The sequence below is a fragment of the Saccostrea echinata genome, unplaced genomic scaffold (genome assembly GCF_033153115.1).
Source record: "Saccostrea echinata isolate AGI-Se365-2 ecotype Australia unplaced genomic scaffold, CSIRO_AGI_Sech_v1 ptg000002l, whole genome shotgun sequence".
Classification (NCBI taxonomy): Eukaryota; Metazoa; Mollusca; class Bivalvia; order Ostreida; family Ostreidae; genus Saccostrea; species Saccostrea echinata.
The window spans coordinates 22,829,748-22,850,924 of record NW_026889751.1 but is presented as its reverse complement, the minus strand read 5'-3'; the positions used below and the strand labels follow the sequence as shown (position 1 = coordinate 22,850,924).

The following is a 21,177-nucleotide window of genomic DNA, read 5'->3' as shown; positions in this document are numbered from 1 at the left end:
CCAAACATTCTTTATATTAAATAAATAAATATTTAAACAGTAAAGTTATGTTTTTATAGCATATTTTTAGGAAATATTATGGAAATTCATACGAAATTGTAGTAAAAATTGTATGTAAAAATATCACGATTTATCGTGATATTTTTTGGGGAAAATCGTGATATATCACGATACGAAATTTCTGCCGATACCCATCCCTAATGAAAGTCAGTGTATTTGAACATATTAAAAGCCAAAAGCATTGACCAACTACCTTACACTGTGCACCTTACAGTGCACTTATAAAATAACATTACCTTAACTTTTGTCAGTCAGTCACAGAAAAGCCAAGGGATGATTAATCACACTGAATAGCTAGTTACATATTGATGAGAGAAGTATAATTATTGCATGAATAGATTTAGTTTTTAGTATAAAAATTTCTCATTAATCTCTCTCTCCTTGGTATGAATGTTAAATTATCTCCTTTTTATTTCTCGGTTTATATAGCATTGATATTTATTTTCACAAAATGTACTGGACATAAAGACACTTGCTCTTTCACTACATCCCACACTCGCAATGCTGACATACTGCAGTGTGCAAGAACCTGGTCATAGTAAGGAGATTTAAAGGATGTTAAGAACAACTTATGATTTACTCAAGTTTACAGGAGATCCGTAACCCCCCCCCCCCCCCTCCAACTAACAATAATCGGGTATAGACTGTTTATCTCCATGTTGCCTCATCAACATAATAGAGCAAAAGACAAAAAACTGTAATTATCTATAAATAAGGAGTTAAAACTCAAGAACAGCGAACAGCGTATCCAGACTGGCTTAAAAGTTTTGGGGATACCAGTTTTAATGTGAAATAACTTAATATGGATATCTAAATACGTACATCGACCTCGAGCATCACTGACGGGAAATCACACCACAAGGAGAGATCCATGATAAGTCACGTGACAATAACATTGGCTGACGTTCTGTATAAATTCTGTGCAAGTCGTTTGATGTTTTAAAGGGTGGCAAATAATCGGATTGGTGCAATGGGACACTTTTCGTCAATCTTTGTAACTACATCATTCTATTTATACATAAGTGCAAAATGTACATTAATTTGGGAATAACAGTTTTCCGGATGTCGCTATTTATCTCTACTTTGAGGCAATTAGTGCAACCCTACAATTTTGATCTACTAGCCTGTTCGTAGTTTATTCGTAGACATTTTCCAGGTAAAATACACACGCTAATGATACACACTTTCTTCAATTTTAATAAAATGGGGGGAAATATAATCAGAATTTAACACATATGGAAACAACTGTCCTTTCATACCTCAAATAAATAAAAATTAAAAAAATAACTATAATAAAAAATGCATTTTGTCAACTTTCACAAAATTGTTTTTGTATTTTTAATTCTGAATATACTGGTAAAACACATTACATGTATATTTTCTGGAACACCTCATCTCTCTCATATCAATTAAATATGGAACAATAAAATAAAATCCACTGAGAAATAGAAGAATGAAAGATTTATTCATTTTTTTGGTAAACAAAAATGCAGCAACAATATACATGATATATGTATTAACACAAAAGTAGATTGCACTTTGAAATCATAAGAATCATTTTGAATAAATAAATGTAAAGTTACAGCGTTTGCAAACTATTGAATTTTTTTCCTTTCTTTTCACTGAACATGCAGATATGTTAAGTGTATTACACAAGGGTTTAAATAAAAATTCTAATGATAAATCAATAATAACTATTTGTTAATTCTCAGAATTCATATTGTAAAGAAATGCTATATAAAAATTACACAATCAATCATAAAATATAATAAATTGTGGTTATACATGGCAGCAAAAAAGGCATTAAAGAGAACTAGCTATATATATATATATCTCATAAATTGAAAAATACAAGGGGTGTGGTCATCCACAGACAGTTCCTGCTGTCTTATATAATTATGCTAAATATTAAAAAGGTTGAAAACAAGTGAAAGTTACAATTAAACCTATAACTTTTGTACAATTCCAACAAGTAAAGTACTTGGTTACTCAATCAATAAAGATCTGTTTGCTTTTCAACAACTGAATATAATGACACAAATTTCCTGTATTCATTTGATTAAATGAATTAATTAAATTGTTTTAACATAACTTGAAATAATATAAACTTCATTAAAAATACATATATTTCAACATTTCCAAAATGTATAGAATGTATTGAATAAGCACAATTTTCATGTGCTATCATGAATTCTGAAGTACCAGTATATGTTTGATAATTTAATTACTACATGTATTAAATGTATAATCAGTGATAATGAATGACCTATCCATTTGTGTATTATAAACTCATTGCTGTTAAGGTCAATGTCAATTGTAAAAATTAAATATAATTATGTTATAAAAAATTTTAAAAATGGCTCGGATTAGAAGATATAATGACTGTATACCTATAATTCTGTAAATAACTGTATCTTTATCACAATACTATATTATCACAGAAGAATTTAGAGACTGGAAATGTCACACAATTTGACTTGGGAGGCGTCCTCCAAGCTTTGTAATGGCATCCCTCATTTCGGCATTTTGTTGTCTCAAGCTTTGACTTTCTTCCTGAAGTTCATTATTCCTGCTGGACAAGAAGACAGCATCCTGTATGGCATCCTCCAGAAGATGTCTGTATCGCTGGTCAAGTGCTGCCTTCTGCTCCTCAAACATCTCCCTGTATGTCCTAAAAGTCTCCAGGTGATGCAGCCTCTGAAATTCAAGCTCATCTTTATGTACCTGGTATACCGCATCAAGTTCTTTGATCAGCCTTTCCTTTTCTTGCTCCAAGAGTTGAATCTTCATGGTTGTGACTGATTTTTCTAATTTCATCTCTGCCAATTGGATTTCTAATTGTGCGACTTCTTGAGCACTGTGCGATTTATTTTCAGTCACTTTCAACTGAATGTGTGATTTTTCCGTTTCCAGTTCCGTCTTCATCTTCTCCACTTCGTCAGCTATCATGGCCCTGTTTTCCTTCTCCACTCTTAGCCGCTCCTCCTTCTCCACTTGTTGACGTAGTTCAGTGCTTCCTTTCAAGGCAGTCATTTGGGAATTGACTTCATCTCGTTCTTCCCTCTGCTTCTCTGCTAGATCTCTTAACTGGGACTTGATCTGCTTTAACCCTTCCGATTCCTTCTTCAGTCTTTCTTTGATTTCATGGATGGCTGTCACTCTTTTCTTTGTTTCAGAGTCAGTTAATTTTCCACTGTCCTGATACTTTGAGTACTCAGCAATTTTTTTCTGCAACTCTTCATTCAAACCATCCACTACCCTCCTCTTTTCTGTGTACTGTGCAGTCACCTGATCCTTTTCCTTCTGTAGAAGCAGCATCTTTTCCTGAATCTCTTTGTTTCCCTTTTTCATGTTATCCATGACCCAGTCAAGAATTCCCTTGTTTGCTAAATTAACCTTTCTCTCCTCTTCAAATTTCTTGGACAGCTTCTCTCTCTCTGCCCATGTTGACATCTTAGCTATCTGTAAATCTTGCACTAGATCTTCAAGCTTGTGTACATCATCCCTACTGGGTGTGGAAGTTGATGCAATCTTATCTCTTAACTTTGCAATTTCTTCCCGCAGATCAGCAATGATTTCTGCTGTTTCGTCCAGATTTGCTTTGACATGGTTTTTAGCAGACTTTGCATATGAGGCATACTGAAGTGTGGTCAGTGACTCTTTGTGAGCTTTGTCAACTGGTGAGATGACAGCAAACATCAGGGTAACAGTGTTACCACCAAATGAGTCCTGAAGTACTCGAGTAATTGCAGAATCTCTGTATGGTATATTGCTCCCTTTCTTGGGACCCCCAAGAGCACTAAGGACATTCATTAGGCCCTGAAGTCCAGCAACAATGTGAGTATCTGAGGTTCCCCCAGCCTCGCCCATAGCTAAATCTGCCAAACAAATAACAGATCTAACTCCAACTTTACTGGACTGTCTTGTTCTCTGTTCAACTGTGATGGTGAAAACTGAATGAGCCCTGGCTTGGTTAGCCCTGATATCATTGGTTCCCATTTTTCTAACTCTTGTCCCCTGCTCATACAGCTGACTCATTTCCTCCCAGTTGTGAACCACCATCTCAGACAGACCCTCAATAAAGATACCTTTATGAGGGTGATGACGAATCTTCATTTGGTTGACATGAGGATTCAACAAATCACTCATCTTCTCATCTAAAACCTCCAAGTAGGAAACAGTGATGAAGAACTCCTTGTTGCTCCTCTCACCAATGGCTTGGTAAAGATTTCTCATGAAGCAAGGTGCAATCCCTGGATCACTCTCAGTCCCTGACATTAGATAGGTCTTTCCAGCATTTGTTGCCCCAAGAGCAATAATGCTTACATTGAATCCTTCAAGTGCTCTCTGTAGAATTGGTTCACACCGCTCTTTGTAAATTTGTTCATTTTTTACATCACTGGAATATGCTCCATCAAAAGAAAATGAATGCTCCTTCCCACCCGATTCAATTAGTAATTTGTCTCCTGAAGATTTGACCACACTTTTCACCCCTTTAGTTGCCTCCTCCTGAGTCAGTGGTCTACATCGTCCACACACTTTGATTGGTACACTTTCAGGCATGATGGCAGCTTTTGAACTGCACCTTGAAAAATAAGGGGGAAAAATATTGAACAATGTACATTAGCACAATGAATTACATGATTTATCCTTAACTTAAAAAATACCAAGGATTAACATTGTCTTATGATTATAAATTTGTATTCAGTCATCTTGAAAACTCGTTGTTGCATTCAGTACCTAAATTCTAGTAAGCTATCATTTTTTTAGGGAGTTTAGGGAGGCAAATGCTGAAAAGCAATTATTTTTCCCAATTTTTGCTTTTAAATTCCAAAGCAATGAAAAACGGCAAAGCAGGGTAGTTTTATCATTCATAAATCTCCTTCATAGCCCACAGATTACAATTTTTGCCTCAAAATTGTTAAGTAAACTTTTTTTTTAAATTAAAAGACAAAGGAAGTCCAGTTATACCTGCTTTATCATGTTTATGCACTGGTTTGTTCTTTTTAAGTGTCTTTGTATAAATTCTTTGTATAAAGGTTTTCCCAATTTCAAGCAAATATCTCTATTTTTTCCTAATGGGAAAAGTCCAGGCCCCTGAATTCAAGACCTTTAAAAAAACCTGGCTATGCATTGCTAGATGCAGGGGGGTGGGGGTTCATCAGATCTGGCACAATCTCTTGATTTAGCTATATAGCTAGATTTAGATACCGGTATATATCTTTATTAAGCTATGCAGAATAGCTTGATTTAGCTATTTTATCACACTTTTTTCTTAAATGTGTTATTTTCTCAGCATGCACAAAAAGTCGCACCTTGGTGCAGTGATAATATTCAGCCTTGAACTCTTCTGAAAATAATGCATGTAAAAATCACTCATCAAATTGCATCTCCTTAAGGTCAAGATCTAGTAAATGACTTTAGACTGTGTTTTTGGTGCTAGATCCATTATGACGTCATAAACAATTTAAACTTTTCTTTTCCCGTACTTTACAACTCAAATAGAATTATGAAGAAAATAAAGTATTTTCATGGCATTCAATTTGAAATCATGTGAAAAGTAACCCCGATACCTATATTCAATTTTACATTATTTTAAAGAAGAGGCTAAGAACATACAAATTACCATTTTCTGAGAGACTGTAGGCAATCTGGATGCATTTCCTTTGTCTGATATGGAAAAAACTCCCATATTCATGACTGGCTGTCTTAATTTTTCATTGAAAATGACGGTTTACAAAATGAATTTTCGTCTTGTTTTCCTACAAATTATGCCCCGATACACCTTATTTGACCGAGCTATAGTTATAAAGCATCATAAAAGGAATTTATTTCTCAAGTTTGAGAAATCTGTAGGCTCTTTTCATTTACTAGATCTTGACCTTAAGAGACTTTGTACTCAAAGTTCTAAAAGTTTTGGGGCTATATAAAGCAATTGATACAGTTACTTCTGCAATGAAATTGTAAAGGAGGCCAATTATGGTCAACAAGATAATTGATTGGTAATAATTCAGTACAATGAGAAGCAATCACTTATCCACACTTCAACGCACACAAGGTAGTGTACAGTTACTCAAACAATGGAAATACATCTTTTGCTTAAAAGTATTCAAATGCTGCAATATTAAAACTTTCTTTGATTTTGGTTGTTGTTTTGATAGCCCATAGTACATACATGAATAGTCAAATACTTGTGACTTTTTGTCCATTTCTTACAAAAAAAACATTTTTCTGAAAAACTGGACATAAATAGCTTTATCAGGCTATTTTGAATAGCTTAATAAAGCTATATAGCTATTTCAAGCTATATAGCTAAATCAAGAGATTGTGCTGGACCTGTTCATAGTGGTATATGGGTATAACTCTTTCACCATGTTCATAAAGCTTTGAGTACATGTACTACATGATGTAGACATCTGGACGTACGAAGCGATAGTCAATCAACAATTTACCGGTTTTTCCCCAATATATCGGAATGCATACGGGAAGACTGCGTTTTCATCAGATTTCGAAATATTGCATTCCTAAATGTTACTTGAAATCTGACTTTGCTTGCAGGAGTTATTAGTAAATTTATCATTTGAATCCTTGTTGTTGGAAAACAGCAATAATAAAGAATAGATGCTCCTAAATTAATTTTACAATTTACAAATAAGTCATTCAATATTTACCTACGGCTATTCTACATTCCTTAATGGCTTTTCGCGTTATCTCACCAAGGTGTTTGTAAACACACAAATATTGATGACGTCATAAGTGATTGTAGGACTCGGCCCACGGTCAATTCGGTCCGAGGTGTTTAAGTTAATAAACAGCGCAAAAAGTTTGCCCAATAATAAATGTCTTTATCAAAATTTAATAAAATTCTTTTTTTAGGGGGGGGGGGGAATGTAAACTATTTCGGACGGAGACAGAAATTTTGTTTATATAGTTTTCATATAAATCATCAAGACAAAGGCGTCGGAAGCAAATTGAAAGTGGGCTGGCTATTTGAAAATGGGGAGGGGGGGGGGGCTAAACCAACGAAAAAAGGTAAGCCCCAATTTTCAATGCCTATATTATGTCTATCTTTGCAAAAAAAAGTGAGGGGGGCTAAGCCTCCCCTACCCCCCCCCCTACGGTTCCGAAATATGATCTATGATCTATATGATTTATGATAGACAAATAGGGTTGAAAATATTTCAACTTGTGCTAATTTAAATGTTCACTATCAAATTTAATAAAAACATTTCAGTTATTCCTTTGTCTGTATGGAAGATCCATTAATTCGGGTGCCAGCAATTTTTCAACAATGAAACTGCCATTTAATGCCCACTGGATGAACAAACCTAAAGTTTAGTGTACCTTCCCTTTCTTTAGAAACAGGGTTCAAATCAAAAATCAAAGTTTCCCGATATATGTTAACGCTAGATGAGTGAGGGTTCTTTTTCGTGCCAGCACCTAGTGGGATACGGGACCTCGGTTTATATGGTCTCATCCGAAGGACCGGTCTCCACGTCCCGCAGTGGACCAATTTGAACCCGCGACGTAAGGATCAACTCCTTACTCCGAGACTCTAGAGCAGACGCTCTTACAACTGCCCCATGCAGGCGACGATTCCATAATTGAAAGATGTTTTTTTTTTAAATCGACTCAAGTTGTAAGATAGAAATTACTGTAGTATTATTTTTCTTTATTTTAATAATATACTCATACCTAAACTACTACTGAGAAATATGCATATATTAGTAAAGAAACATTTTCTATCTTCTAAAAGTTATGTGATTTTTGGTATGACACGAATTTTAAAATCAATAAATTCTACAAAAATAGATAAATATAAATTTTAAAAATATATACATATTCATTAACAGCTTATGAAATTTAATATTGTTATCTTAAAAAAATGTTGTAAGATTAGCAGTATAAAGATAACATCATGAGTGACCTTTGATCGCCATGAAGTTATTCTTTTTAAAAACATCAGATGCGATGCCCTTAAGCTTAGACCATGCACTTAGTCCATCTGATTATTATTCCAGACTAACTTTTCATTAAGTAGATAAATCAGGTGGTTTTGCAGACAAATTTTAATATTTTATGAAATCAATCTATAGAGCAAATAAAAATATCTTAGTCTAAACTGTTAATTATTGCTTTTTCTTCAAATGTTGAGATGTATAAATAGTATAAATATATTCATAATATTGTTTTTCTGACTTGATAGTGTTTTAGAAATGAACTGTATTAAATTATAATAAACGATGATTCCCCGATTATTTATAATTCAATAAAACTTGAATAAAAAGTTATATGCATTTACGTTATCCTTCTCAAAATCTTACTTCAACATTCCGTTTGTGAGCAGGACGCAACAGACTGTCTGACTAACGGTAGAGGAATAACTGTATTCATATTTACTCAGCTATAAGCTAAAATGTCCACATCCTATTTTAATATCCGCTAAAATGTTTTTTACATCTTCCGAAAATGTCCACAAATTTTCCGCTAAAACGTCCACTTTTTCAGGCCCGTAGCAACTGTTTCAAAAGGGGGGGGGGGCTTCCCAAAAAATCTGACACCCTTTAGAAATTGAAACAGGCAGATATAGAACTACAGCAAAATACTATACTCAGAAAAGTGTCCCTTCCCCCCTCCCGCGTTCTACGGACCTGCTTTTTCCGCTTAAACGCCCTGTCAAACCGCTAAAATGTCTAATGTCGTTATCAGACAGGTACGATTGACCACTAACTTGGTCGTAGAAAATTTAATAAGAATGTTGCAATATGAATATTACAGAAACAATCATTAAATAAATTATCAAATAAATAAAAATAAAAAAGAAAAAGGGGGATTAGGCAGTTTCACAAAATTTAAATTCTTAAATCTTGCGTTCCCAAAACTCTCAATTTTGGATACTGTCATCAAACACTGAATACGATGGAAGCTAGGGCTCCAGGTAGAATATTAAAATGCATTTAACTAACAGGTGAATCAATGCTTGTCAAGTTGTAAAATATAAAAGAACTATATATATCAGGCCCGTAGGAAGCAATTTCACTATGAGGGGGCACAAACATAACATTTTCAGTTGGGGGGGGGGGGGGACTATCAAGTACCAAAATTTCTTGACAAGCAAAAAATAAAAGAGAAAAAAAAAGATCATCAGACGTTATTATTGAAGGGGCACAAGCATACAGTAGCTATGTTTTCTATAGTATTCTATATATCGGCAAAATTTTTTTGGTGCCCCCCCCGTGCCCCCTCGGATCCTACGGCCATGTATATTCATACTACATAGTTCAGCACTAAAATAAATAAATCAATCAAATTGTATGTTACACACTAAAAGTAAGCTTACATATATGATATTATTCTGAAAAATGTGAAGATCATTATCAATCTTGTAAATCTATTTGCGAAACGTGAACAGGGAAAATAAAATAAAATAAACAATTAATAAATAATGGAATGAATGACTGAAAATAGATAGATAAATAAATAAAATAAAATTAATTAATTAATTAATAATTTTAAATCAATAAATAAACGGGAAACAAGTATGTCGTAGAACTGACGAATAGAAAGGGGGACTGTTATGGTGGAATAGTATGAAAAGAGAGAGAGAAAAAAAGAAAATTCACCCGAGGAGGACTGAACCGTTTTAGGACCGAATCGTCTAGATACCTCTACTATACCCCATAATCAAATATCGTAATTTTTTACTTTTTCCAAAAAAACTTTATTAAACCTTTATGAAATATGCTCGAATTTAGTCTTATGTTATATTCAATAACTTTTGTTCATTAAAATGTGATTAAAAACCATTTTTAATTATACTTATATTTGGGTAACTGGTTGGATCTAGCAGACGAGTTGCAAGGTGCGCGAAAAATGGCGACACCAAAACAGAAAGAAAAGTTGACCAAAGAGAAATCTAAAAAGACGGTGTCTCCAGGTAATAGAATATATAAAGTCTTTGATAGTTATTTTGATTAAATCCAGAAGATGGAAGGGTATCTTTGTTTCATTTCGTAGAGTAAACAAAAGAGTTGGTGGTGTCGGCTGCTATTGTAACAAGGCAACACAAACCCACGAATAGACAGTTCTTGTTGCATTACGCATCGTTAACAACGGTCATCATGTCTGAAAACCGTTACTGTATTTCTTATTCTATTCATTGAATGGCATTTTTATTTCTCTTGGTGCGGAAATTTAACAATTTTTAAACATAAACTTTTTATTCGGCATGGCAGACGCTTTCAAAATGGCGGCAAGAAATCAATTTATGTTGACTATAAATAGACACAAAAATTAATGCTTGAAAAATAAAGAAATGAAATAGAAATAATTTCATTACTATAAAAAATAATAAATTTCACATACAAACAAGATATGTGAATTTGACACAAGGTGCTGACATCTGCAAAGTTTATTTACATTTGGAAAAAGAAAAAATCTTGTAATGTGTGTGATTAAAAGTTAATTTAAGAAGTATCAATATAAAATTTTTTTCCAAATAGGCCTACTTTTATTTTCTTTCTGTTTTTAGAAAAATATATTGTTAAATGAATTAAATCAATTATTAAGCCTATATTTTATGATTTAAATTTTATATTGTTCTTGAGACATGCCAGAATTGCGTTAATAATATTATTATGGAAGTCTTGTGGATATTTTACATTTTGCATGGCTTTATAGTAAAGTTAAATTTGATGATGTGTCATTTGAATTCCTTAAAGAAAAGATGCATAATGTTCTCTTTGTTTTTATTATTGCTGAACTGTAATTCAGTGGCTAATAAAGCAGAAATTACTTTAAAAATTCTTTTAAAATGCTACTAACTCCTCCAGGACCTACATTTTTTTATCCGATGCCAATGAAACTTTTTACATAGACTACAATATGTGTAATAAACATGATTTTGGTTTTTGATCTTGACAAATGGTATTGCCATTGTTTCTAAGAAGGCCATTTCTATGTTTTTTTTTTTCCAAAACATTACTTAAATTTTCCCAGAGCTCCAGATAAGGTGCGTATTTGCAGAAATACGCATTGAATTTTACAAAATACGCATTGAAAATTAAAACTGGGCGTACAGTTACGCATTAGCAATTGTAGATAAGCATTACACCACGAAAGTATACTGCGTGCGACGGTATGAATAATAAAAGTACAACTTAGCTAACGATATGAATTGAGATTAACTCAGTGTTTGATTTTTCTCAAAACGAAATACTGATTTAAAAGCGTTTTATTAACCAGGAATATTCAAGTAATGGCAACGACGATTTTCATTTAAGGAGAAAGAATCAAAGATTTATATTGAAATCGATTTTGTTAAATAGAAAGACTATGCACTAGGCATAGTTACATGTACTTTTAAGCACACAAAAGCTTGTGTCATCTATGCAAGATGATATTGTAACAAGTGTAATACATAAGTAAAGAAAACAGAGAGGACATGGGTAAGGGGAAAAAACCCAGTGAAGACCATATTAAAACCATATCGATAAAAACGAGCTCTGTTTAATTTCAAGACCAATTAAATATAAATAAATTGCTGTAGAGGGACATTACGCATAACATGTATTTGAATTTACCGATCAAGAGTTCCCTTAGATTCTCTAGAGTTTTCTGTTTAGTAGGACGGTTACACACGGTTTGTACACAACGTTTTTTTTTTTTATGATGGGTTCATCTGATTTCTCTCAACTTGCCTTATTAATGAAGATTTTTTATCTCTCGGTTTACTCTTGTTACGATATCATCTTAAATAAAGAAAAAGTTTTATGTGCCTATGGTAACTTTACCTACTGTATGATCTTCATTCTCAAAAAAGAACATTTCTCAGTTTTAGCAAAAAGTCTAATGGGTATTTTTAAAATTTATTTAAATGAATGCAGGAACTGTCCTTTGTAGTTTTTTTCCTTTCCTCTTCTAAACACTTATATTTCGATAACAATCTCAAAATTAAAATAGATGTCAAAACATTATATATTAACAAAATACTCTAAAATCGTGATAATTTTGCTGAAAATCAAAATCTGCATTGATTTGAAAATCAGGGAGTAAATACACTTTAGGGTAAAAAATTATCTGGAGCTCTGTTCTCCTACAGTTTTGGCCTGATTTAGATAAAACCTGGTACACAGGTAAACTACTGTATAACAATGCACACAATTTGTATCTCTGACATTTCTCTGGATATTGCTGACAGTCCACCAAATTTCACTTGCATTTTGAGGTCACTGAGTCCCTGATATACTTTAACACAGCAGCTAAAAAAATAAATGTTGGCAAAATATATGAAGAAATATTTTTTGTTAATTTGGTAGGTTCTGATAGAACACTTAGACAGAGGAAGATCAAGGTGGAAACTGAAGATGAAGACAGCTCATATATGTCGTTAGATGTCTTGGCACAAGTGGCATCTGCTACACTGGAGAAAGAACCCGCAGGAAGCAAGCATAAATCTCCCGCAAAAAGGGTAAAGGGGTCGACTTACTGGAAAGCTGTAATAGCTTAATTGATTGATTGATTATAATTGTAAAATTTGCATTACATATTCTAAAATTGAGAAAAACATTTTACCAAAATTTTGATATATACATAGATGCATGCTTTTAAATTCATGATTTATTGGATATATTTACACAGCTTTGAAACATATATGATGAACTTAAGCTTGTAATTTTTGCAAAATTTGCATTCTAAACAGCTAGAACATTGATTAAAATGAGAAAGACAATTCTATTTCAGATTACAAAGCGAAATGTCCAGAATTTGGAGATGTTTAATTTAGAACAGATCCAGCTCTTATCTGAGAGGTGTCTGGTTAACTTCTTCTCTAAGTTAACATCCAATGAAATCACCAGAAATTTTATATTTACCTGTGCTCTTATGCCAGACAAATGCGAGGTCCAGTACAAGAGTTTTGGTAATGAAACTCAAGCCAGGCTGAGGATGAAGAAACACCTAAATGCTCACATTCAGGATCTGCTTAAAGAACAAAAAGGTAACATTATCAATAGCTTTGCATATATTTGAATCTGGCCTCTCCAATACGATTAATGTTTTCATGTTTAATCAGAGGACATAGTCTTGTCCTTATAAGCTGTTAATTTATTGTACTGTAAAACACACTTTTAACGAAGTGCCAGCGATGGACGATTTTGCTTTGTTATAAGATAATTTGTCATATCCATCAAGTTTACAACATATTTTAAAGTCTCAGAGAATTAAAATCACTATAAAGCATGCAATATGTTGATGGTGCAACCGTAGGGGCAAGCGCAGTTGTGGATACCTATTCACTTTTAACTTAGATCTGCCTTTTCAAACTGCACAAGACATATGGAAAGTCTAGAATGTGACGTTACATGACATATGTTAGTTGCATTTCCATAATGAGGTCTGAAATTTTTAACAAAGAATGTTTAATCTGTTATCTATCTGCAATATACATTAAGCAAATGTTAAATCGAGGCAAGTTTATTTTTTGATGAACTTAAGTTGTTACCATCAGAAGGTAGTTTATGGTGAGATGCAATTTGCAAAGGATTGTGGATCCATAGAATACTGTTGAAAAAAAAATTCATTTGGATCAATGTGCAGTTGGAATTTTCTTCTGTCAGTAAAATTTTATTTTACGCTTCACTTTAGATGAATAAATCAAATACTTTTAGGTATAGTCAATGTTAGATTGATGTTATTTAATTTGACGTGTACTTATTGAATGGAAATGAAATGTCTGTTGAATGAATTGATCACTCGAATCAAAAGTGAAAGTACATCGTTATAATCAATACATGTATGGAGGTTTAAGACTCCAAATTTACATGCCTTTTGGGCTTGTAAGTGTGCATTTTCCACATGCCTGCCTCCAACTTTACCAGGTCCTGGGCATCGGACTCCCGGGATTTGTTGAAGACTGGCCTGTAGCCGTTAAAGCAGTAAGCTTCAGCTTTATCTTATTGTAAATGTTTTATCTGTAATTTTAGATCCTAAGAACAAGAACATGCAAGAGTTTGTTGCTGAGCCAGTGCATGTGAAAGAAAAACGACAGAAAGGTAATTGCTTTATTGCAATCCTATTTTGTTTGAATTTTTTTAAAATTACAATTCACAACACTTCTAGATTGCAAAAAAACATGTTTTCAGCAACTTTATTATTATTTAAACTTACTATTATCTTGAACAAAGCATGTGTAGTTACATGTATTTACTTGCATAGAAATCTCAGGACCCAAAAGGAAACCAACAACAGGTAGCAAGAACTATGTGTACAACAGAACCAGTAAACCTAAAAGAAAGAGATACACAGAACTTGATGCTCAGGTTCCATCTGACCAGAATGAATTGGTAGATGAGGCTGATGTACAAATGGAAAGGGTGGACGGTGATGACAAGGAAAGCTTAATACAGCAGCACTTTTCTGAGAGAAGCTTTATGCTTAGAAAATATGCACACAAACAATCAACTCGATTACAGCAGAAACTAATGAAGAAAGGAGAAACTACCAAAGAGGTCACGATTGAAGGTGGGGAAGAGAGTGATGTCGGTGACGACACGGAGAAAAGAATTGAAGAGAACGAGCAATTCATTATTGAGTTGTTAAGCAGAACTCAGCCTCATCATGATCATGGCTACACAACCATATTTGGTAAGAAAAAAGGAATAGAAGACATTGAATTTGAGAGTAATGAGGAGGAGGTAAATGACAGTACTGACTATGGTCAGATTTATGGGAAAACTGGCATCATCATCCACCCAGACAGGAAGGCGGAGCCTATCCTCTGTCTGGGCAATGTGTCTGTTATGGATGAACTGTCAAGCAGTGGAACGAGTACAGATGAAGCCTCAAAGACAATAATTGTGTGTGCTGAAGAGATTATTGATGAGAATCCCGAAGAAGAGATCAATCTAGTGGAGGGAACAGAAAAAGTGGGAGACTCCGGAAAACGTAAGATCTTTTGTTCACGAATTTCTTTTTTGTTCTTTGTCAACGAATAATCTGGATATAGTTTCAGTCAAAAAAAGTTAACTTGTCGAAATACTAAAATTTCACTTCCATCATGGTATACGAGTTTGACAGTATTTATTGATGGTATGATTTGATATAAATCAGTGGTAAATGGAATCCTCTCTTAGAAAATGAAAGAATCTGAGGTATGTATGTTTTGTTTTGACTGTTCTCATTTTCCAGTTTTGTGATTTTACCTGAAAACACAGTTTGTTTTCAGTTAATGTTATTTTTTTCTCAATATTTCAGAAATACTTCACTTCATTTCTTAAAAATTGGAAAATGTTACTGAGTTAGATATTCGTTCTTGTTTTGTTTGTGAATAGGCATTTTCTTTCTTTTTTTTTTTTTTTAGCTCACATTAGCCAGAGGCTTGATTGAGCTTTTCTGATCAAAGTTTATCCATCTTTTGTCTGCTGTTGTTGTGGTTAAAGTTTACATTTTACATACAAAACTTCTTCAGTAGAGCAATTTCCTAAAGAAAGGGGGTTCAAGTTTGTTTAAAAAAAGAGCCAAATCTTTATGTATTTAAGTGGAAATGAAAAAAAAAATGTTAGTAGTCAAAATCATATGCAAGCATCTCCAGTCATATAAAATCAAATTCATTGAAGTCATGACCCCTGGGACTAGAACTAGGCAACAATGCATAGGAATTAATATTTAGGAAAAATCTTGGAATACCATCTTGTGTATAGCAAGACTATTTTTAGACAAGTTAATCTACTAAGTATCCTAATGAAGTGCAAAATAATTGACCTCTTGGTCCAGGTTAGGACCACAGTGGGGTTCAAAATTATCATGCAAAGTTTGGTCATTCAGACCTAATAAATCCCTGGAAAATTTGGTCGGGTAAAGATAAAAAGAAATGATTTTTTTCTTTCTTTTTTTTTTTTCAGTTTGTAAAAAAACTGATTTTTAAACTGTAAGATAAAATTGTTTTGCTTATATTGTATGAGAGAGTTAATCATTCATAGGAATGACACAAGTGTTAGTTAAAACAAGTATTCCTTATTTGCAGGACCTTATCCACCCATGCCACGGTTTCCTGGTGCTTGGAAAGGAAGAATAGCAGATGATGAGTTGTACAATGATGATGAAGATTTCAGTATGTTGAGAAAACGAAGGAAAGTGGACAAAGAAGGATCTGCAGAATGGGAAAGGGTTAGTAATTCTTAAGTGTTCCACAAGGGAACATTCATTAGGGCCCATTGCTCTGCCCTATAGTGGTCACTCTGTCTGTCCATCTGATTTCATTTGCCTGGAGCATATTTTCTCTCCTGTTGGCCCAGTCGGACTCAAAATTCACCAATAGATTGCACATGGGTAGAGGGTGTGTGCAGTGACCTTTATATCCAATTTTGTAGAGCAAAGTTCAAGGTTGAAAGACCTATGTGTAAAAAAAATCTTGTCTGTAGTGATTTTGTCTCCCCTAAGCCCAGTTGGGTTTAAACTACATTCATAAAGTGCTCATGGGTACAGGGTGTGCAGTGACCTTGATCCATTTTTCTAGATGAAAGGTCAAGGTCAGAACACATCTCTTTAGAAAATCCTTGTCTGGAGCATATTTTCTTTCTCCTTAGCTCAGTCATGCTCAAACTTCACCTAGAGCCATGGGTAGAGGGTATGCAGTGACCTTAACCACTTTTCTAATCAAAGGTCAAAGAAAATCCTCTTCATGTTTAATCATTGTTCAGGACATATTTTCTTTCCCCTTGGCCCAGTCAGGCTCAAACTTCAGCTGTAGATTATCCATGTGTAGAGGGTGTGCATTGACCAATTTTCTAGATTGAAGATCAAGGTGGAAAAAAAAATAAAAACCTATATAAAATCCTTGTCTGATCATGTTTTCTCTCCCCTTTTCCCAGTTTGATTCATACTTCATCCACGGAGTGCCTGTAGGTAGAGGGTATGCAGTGACCTTAAATCAATTTCTAGATGAAAGGTCAAGGCCAAAAAACAAAAAATCTCTGTGAAATCTTTTTCTCTTCCCTTGGCCCTGTCTGGCTCATAACTCACCAATAAGAATGCACATTGGTGTGCAGTGTCCATAAGCCAAGTTTCTAAGTAAGTGGTTAAGGTTACAGCAAAGCTCTGTCAAATATTCTTTCTTTGGCATTTTATCTCCAATTGCCCCATCTGTAAACTTCACTCAAAGAATGCCCATGGATAAAGGGACTTTCACCCTAATATCCTTTGCCAGAAGTGGGTCTATTTGCGATGATCACTATCTCAATGGTGATAATGTTATGTATGTTTAGATTTAATAAGTTTATAGTTTAAATTTGAAGTTTAAATCCTTTTATAACTTTATCTTATCACTGACAGTTATAAGTATAGAATTGAATCAAACATGAATAATTTATCAGAATACCATTTTGAAGATTTATTTTACACAGGTATGGTAATCATCAACTCTTTTTTTTTTTCAAACAGAAAGCAGCACTGAAATGTATAAGAGAATTGAAAGGGAAAAAGAAGGATGACAAGCAACCTCTGTATTGCAGAATTTGTAAAGACAAAACTTTTACTGCTAGTGCTACTCTTATGTATCATTACAGAAGTCATGCAGGTGAGTGAGTCCTTATTATGTGTGTAGTGCTACTCTTATGTATCATTATAGAAGTCATGCAGGTGAGTGAGTCCTTATTACTTGTGTAGTTCTACTCTTATGTATCATTATAGAAGTCATGCAGGTGAGTGAGTCCTTATTACGTGTGTAGTGCTACTCTTATGTATCATTATAGAAGTCATGCAGGTGAGTGGGTCCTTATTACTTGTGTAGTGCTACTCTTATGTATCATTATAGAAGTCATGCAGGTGAGTGGGTCCTTATTACGTGTGTATGTCATTAAATGTAAAGCCAGTGATTTTTTTAGGGCCGATTTGGGGCCGAAATTCGGCCCCAGTCCCAATTGAAAATATGGCTGTATTTTCCTAAAATGTAGTGGAAGTTTTCCCAAAGAAAAACTTACAAAATATTTGATCAAATTAAGTTTGTTTATTGCATGTTTTTCAGTGAAGTTCAAGCAGGTTTTGTTGTTCAGTCATGTTGGATTTCTTCATAATTAGATAATTCATACCACTATTGTTCTTGATGCAAGTAATTAGATAATTCATACCAAGAATAGTCTTGATTTGTTGTAACAATTGTTTGTTAAAGTAATATAAAGACAAAAACAAAGCTTTTTGACAACGCTTTTTAAGAGACTGGGTTTTCTGGGAGATTCCCAATTTAGCCTACATTGACGCTGAAACTCCCAATTCTGAGGGCCCCAGCCCCCAATCCCAAAGTACTGAAAAAAAACACTGAAAGCTGTTTCACAAAGTGTTTAGCATTCAGTTTTTAATGTCAGAGCCTGGTAAATACTGTTGTACCTTGCCCCGGCTGGTGATTATCATGGTATGGCTGCCATACTATGGCAGGCCAAATACTGTACATCAAGAATCTTTCGTGCACGATATATTCAAAGATAGATGTTGCTAAAGTATATTGTGCAATAATTTTTTCCCAGATTTTTTTTGTACATACTTCTTATACAAATTATTCATCCAGAACTTAGAAATCTTTCACATGTATATTCTTGTACATACTTCTTATACAAATTATTCATCCAGAACTTAGAAATCTTTCACATGTATATTCTTTTGGACAACTTAATTCTTTAGAAATCAAATTCTTTATTAGAACAAGCCTAATCATGCCATCTTGTCATCATCAAATTAAAAAAAAAAACTGAAGCAGATAACAAATTAATATAAAATGCACAGTTGGTCATATTATTGCCCCTCCCTTATGCTTTGGATTGTACTTACTGAATGTTATGTACAGCAGAGGTTAAGTAGATACATGTACATGTTGTTTTATAAACTTTTTGCTTTTAGCTAACTTTGAAACCCAGTGTAACAAACATCACAGCATCATAGCTTCAAGGTCATTAAAGGACGTGGATCTGTTGTTCTTTCAAGTATTTCTTGTTCTATTTGCAGGAATAAAACCATTTGTGTGCCTTATTTGTAACACCACATTCACAAGGCAGCACAGTTTGAACTATCATATGCTCATCCACAACAATCAAAGCAGATTTACTTGTAAGGATTGCGGACGGAAGTTTAGACATCCCAGTCATTTCAAGGTATTAAAATTATTAGGTAGAACATCTCAAATACAAATATAATTGTATGTTTATTGTAAACCAATATATGTCGAAGCAAGTGGATGCCTCCCCACAATAACATAAATTCTGATCTCAACTTTGATATATTTAACCCTTGAAAGGTTGCATATATGCATATATGTACATCTAAAAATTTTGCTTAGCCTCTGCAAAGTAGAAAATATCATGACATACTACATATCGTGTAAGTAGAATTTTTAGCGAGACACAAATTTACCGATTTTTCTCAAAAAATTGGTATTTGATTTCAGCGAGAAGTAATTTTAGCAGTTTTTTTTACGCCTTGAAAGATATCAGTAACCTCAAATGTGAGAGTAAATTATTAATGATACTGAATATTAGCAATTTCAACACCCTCGCTAAAAGTGCCAAAATTGAATCCTCGCTGAAATTTCTTGTACGATATAATTCTTGGAGGTCAGATATTGACAAGCTATACCTTCACTTTTGGTTTGAATTTTTCAAGACAGAATTTATATAGTTTTGATTTTAATGTAGACTGTGACCATTTACTTGTATGTTTCAGGAACATTTAAGAAGGCATACAGGAGAAACTCCATTCGTGTGTACAGATTGTCCTCAAAGGTTCAAAACAAGAAATACGTACAAAAGACACTTAAAGACCAGGCATGGAAAACTCCTAACAGCTGATGGAATACGGTGGCTAAGTGTTGAAGAATTTGCAAAAATTCGCACAAAGCCATACAGGCGGAGTCCCGAGCGTCAGAGGAGAAAGAGCAAGGAACAAACCATTCTTCCGTCCCGGCGGTCAATTGATGTTGAGGGTCAGTCAGACTCGGACAGTAGCACTATCTCTGTGACAGGTGACTTGGATGAGTTAGTGGATATTAAATTGGAGATGGATCAACCTTTGGATTTAGGAGAAAATCAAGCTGATATGTTGAGTGAAGTACAAGATGTGGATGACCAAGATCAAAAACCTGTCCTTGACGATCTTCGCAAAATTATTGTTCCATTTGGAGTCAATATTGCAGTGAATTCATAGCAAGTGAATCAAAAGTCCTTTGTTCTTGACTAGATCTGAAAAATATTGCTTATAGCAAAGTTGCCTTGTAGATAAGCTACAGATTTGCAATATAAATTCATTATTTCTGGGAGCAAACAAATTTTGTATTATCAATTATTAAATTTTAATCACATTTTTGTACCTCATACAGAAATCTCATTTGTATAGATTGTACTTTAATTTGATCATTACTGAAAGATTGTTTTGACCATAAGTTGTACAGTTATGATGCATAGTTTTAGTTCTTTTTTGTACAAGAAGAAATCATAAAATTTGGTATATAATGCACTTTTTTTACAGAGTTTGTATCATACAATATACATGTAATTTGTATGGAAGTACTAAGAAAGCACCATTGATTTTCAGTGCAGAAGTGATGCTTATTACCATATTGCTTAAATCAGCATATATTCAGGCAATCAAAATATGTAAGGAAAGAAATTATGAATGTTATTGTGCAGTTTTGGTTTTAAATTCATTACTTAAAGGATTGTTTTTTTTAACTTAAAGATGAGATTTAATTAAAACAAGAAAGAAAATTGTTGTTGTGTAAAGATGCACCTAAATTTTTCAGAAAATGGGTGCTGTCCATAATTATTTTTTTGTAAAATTAATATGTAGAACCATTGAAGTTCAAAAAGAGCAGATAGACCAAATGATCTGAATTTTACCTAAGTGACAAAATAATCTCAATTTACGTGCAGATCCCAAGAATTTGCATGAATTTCATCTCATATATAGATTAACGTACAATTTATGAAAATGTGGCCTTGAAGTTCAATCAGTACGTTATTCAGACAAAACAACTAGTTTGGAGTAGTTCACTGTCTACGACTTTCATACAGTGTGATGTTACCATATTTAATTAGCTGTATTCTCACACAGATTAATTATAATTAAGTAAAACGATAG

General features: G+C 33.7%; 3 protein-coding genes across 5 annotated transcripts in view; 1 reads left to right on the top strand and 2 right to left on the bottom strand.

The window, feature by feature from the left end:
• LOC133174681 (EH domain-binding protein 1-like) overlaps window positions 1–993 on the bottom strand; it is a 49,533-nt gene extending 48,540 nt beyond the window's left edge. For all 3 annotated transcript variants that reach the window (XM_061309770.1, XM_061309781.1, XM_061309775.1), the window contains exon 1: window positions 883–993. The gene's annotated coding sequence lies outside the window, so the exon portion shown is untranslated. The remainder of the gene's footprint in view (window positions 1–882) is intronic.
• Window positions 994–2,249: 1,256 nt separating this feature from the next.
• LOC133174669 (chromosome-associated kinesin KIF4A-like) lies at window positions 2,250–6,794 on the bottom strand. The gene is made up of 2 exons (XM_061309762.1): window positions 6,732–6,794; window positions 2,250–4,639 (listed from the first exon to the last, which is right to left on the bottom strand). Exon 2 carries the CDS (start codon window positions 4,621–4,623, stop codon window positions 2,524–2,526), a length of 2,100 nt encoding a protein of 699 aa, XP_061165746.1. The 5' UTR covers window positions 4,624–4,639; window positions 6,732–6,794; the 3' UTR covers window positions 2,250–2,523.
• A 3,114-nt stretch (window positions 6,795–9,908) lies between these two features.
• On the top strand, window positions 9,909–20,446 carry LOC133174827 (uncharacterized). The gene is made up of 9 exons (XM_061309930.1): window positions 9,909–9,997; window positions 12,378–12,529; window positions 12,802–13,057; window positions 14,043–14,111; window positions 14,275–15,003; window positions 16,082–16,224; window positions 17,497–17,632; window positions 19,051–19,196; window positions 19,765–20,446. The coding sequence occupies exons 1-9, from the start codon at window positions 9,934–9,936 to the stop codon at window positions 20,242–20,244; spliced, it is 2,175 nt and encodes a 724-aa protein (XP_061165914.1). The 5' UTR covers window positions 9,909–9,933; the 3' UTR covers window positions 20,245–20,446.
• The last annotated feature ends 731 nt before the right edge of the window (window positions 20,447–21,177 follow it).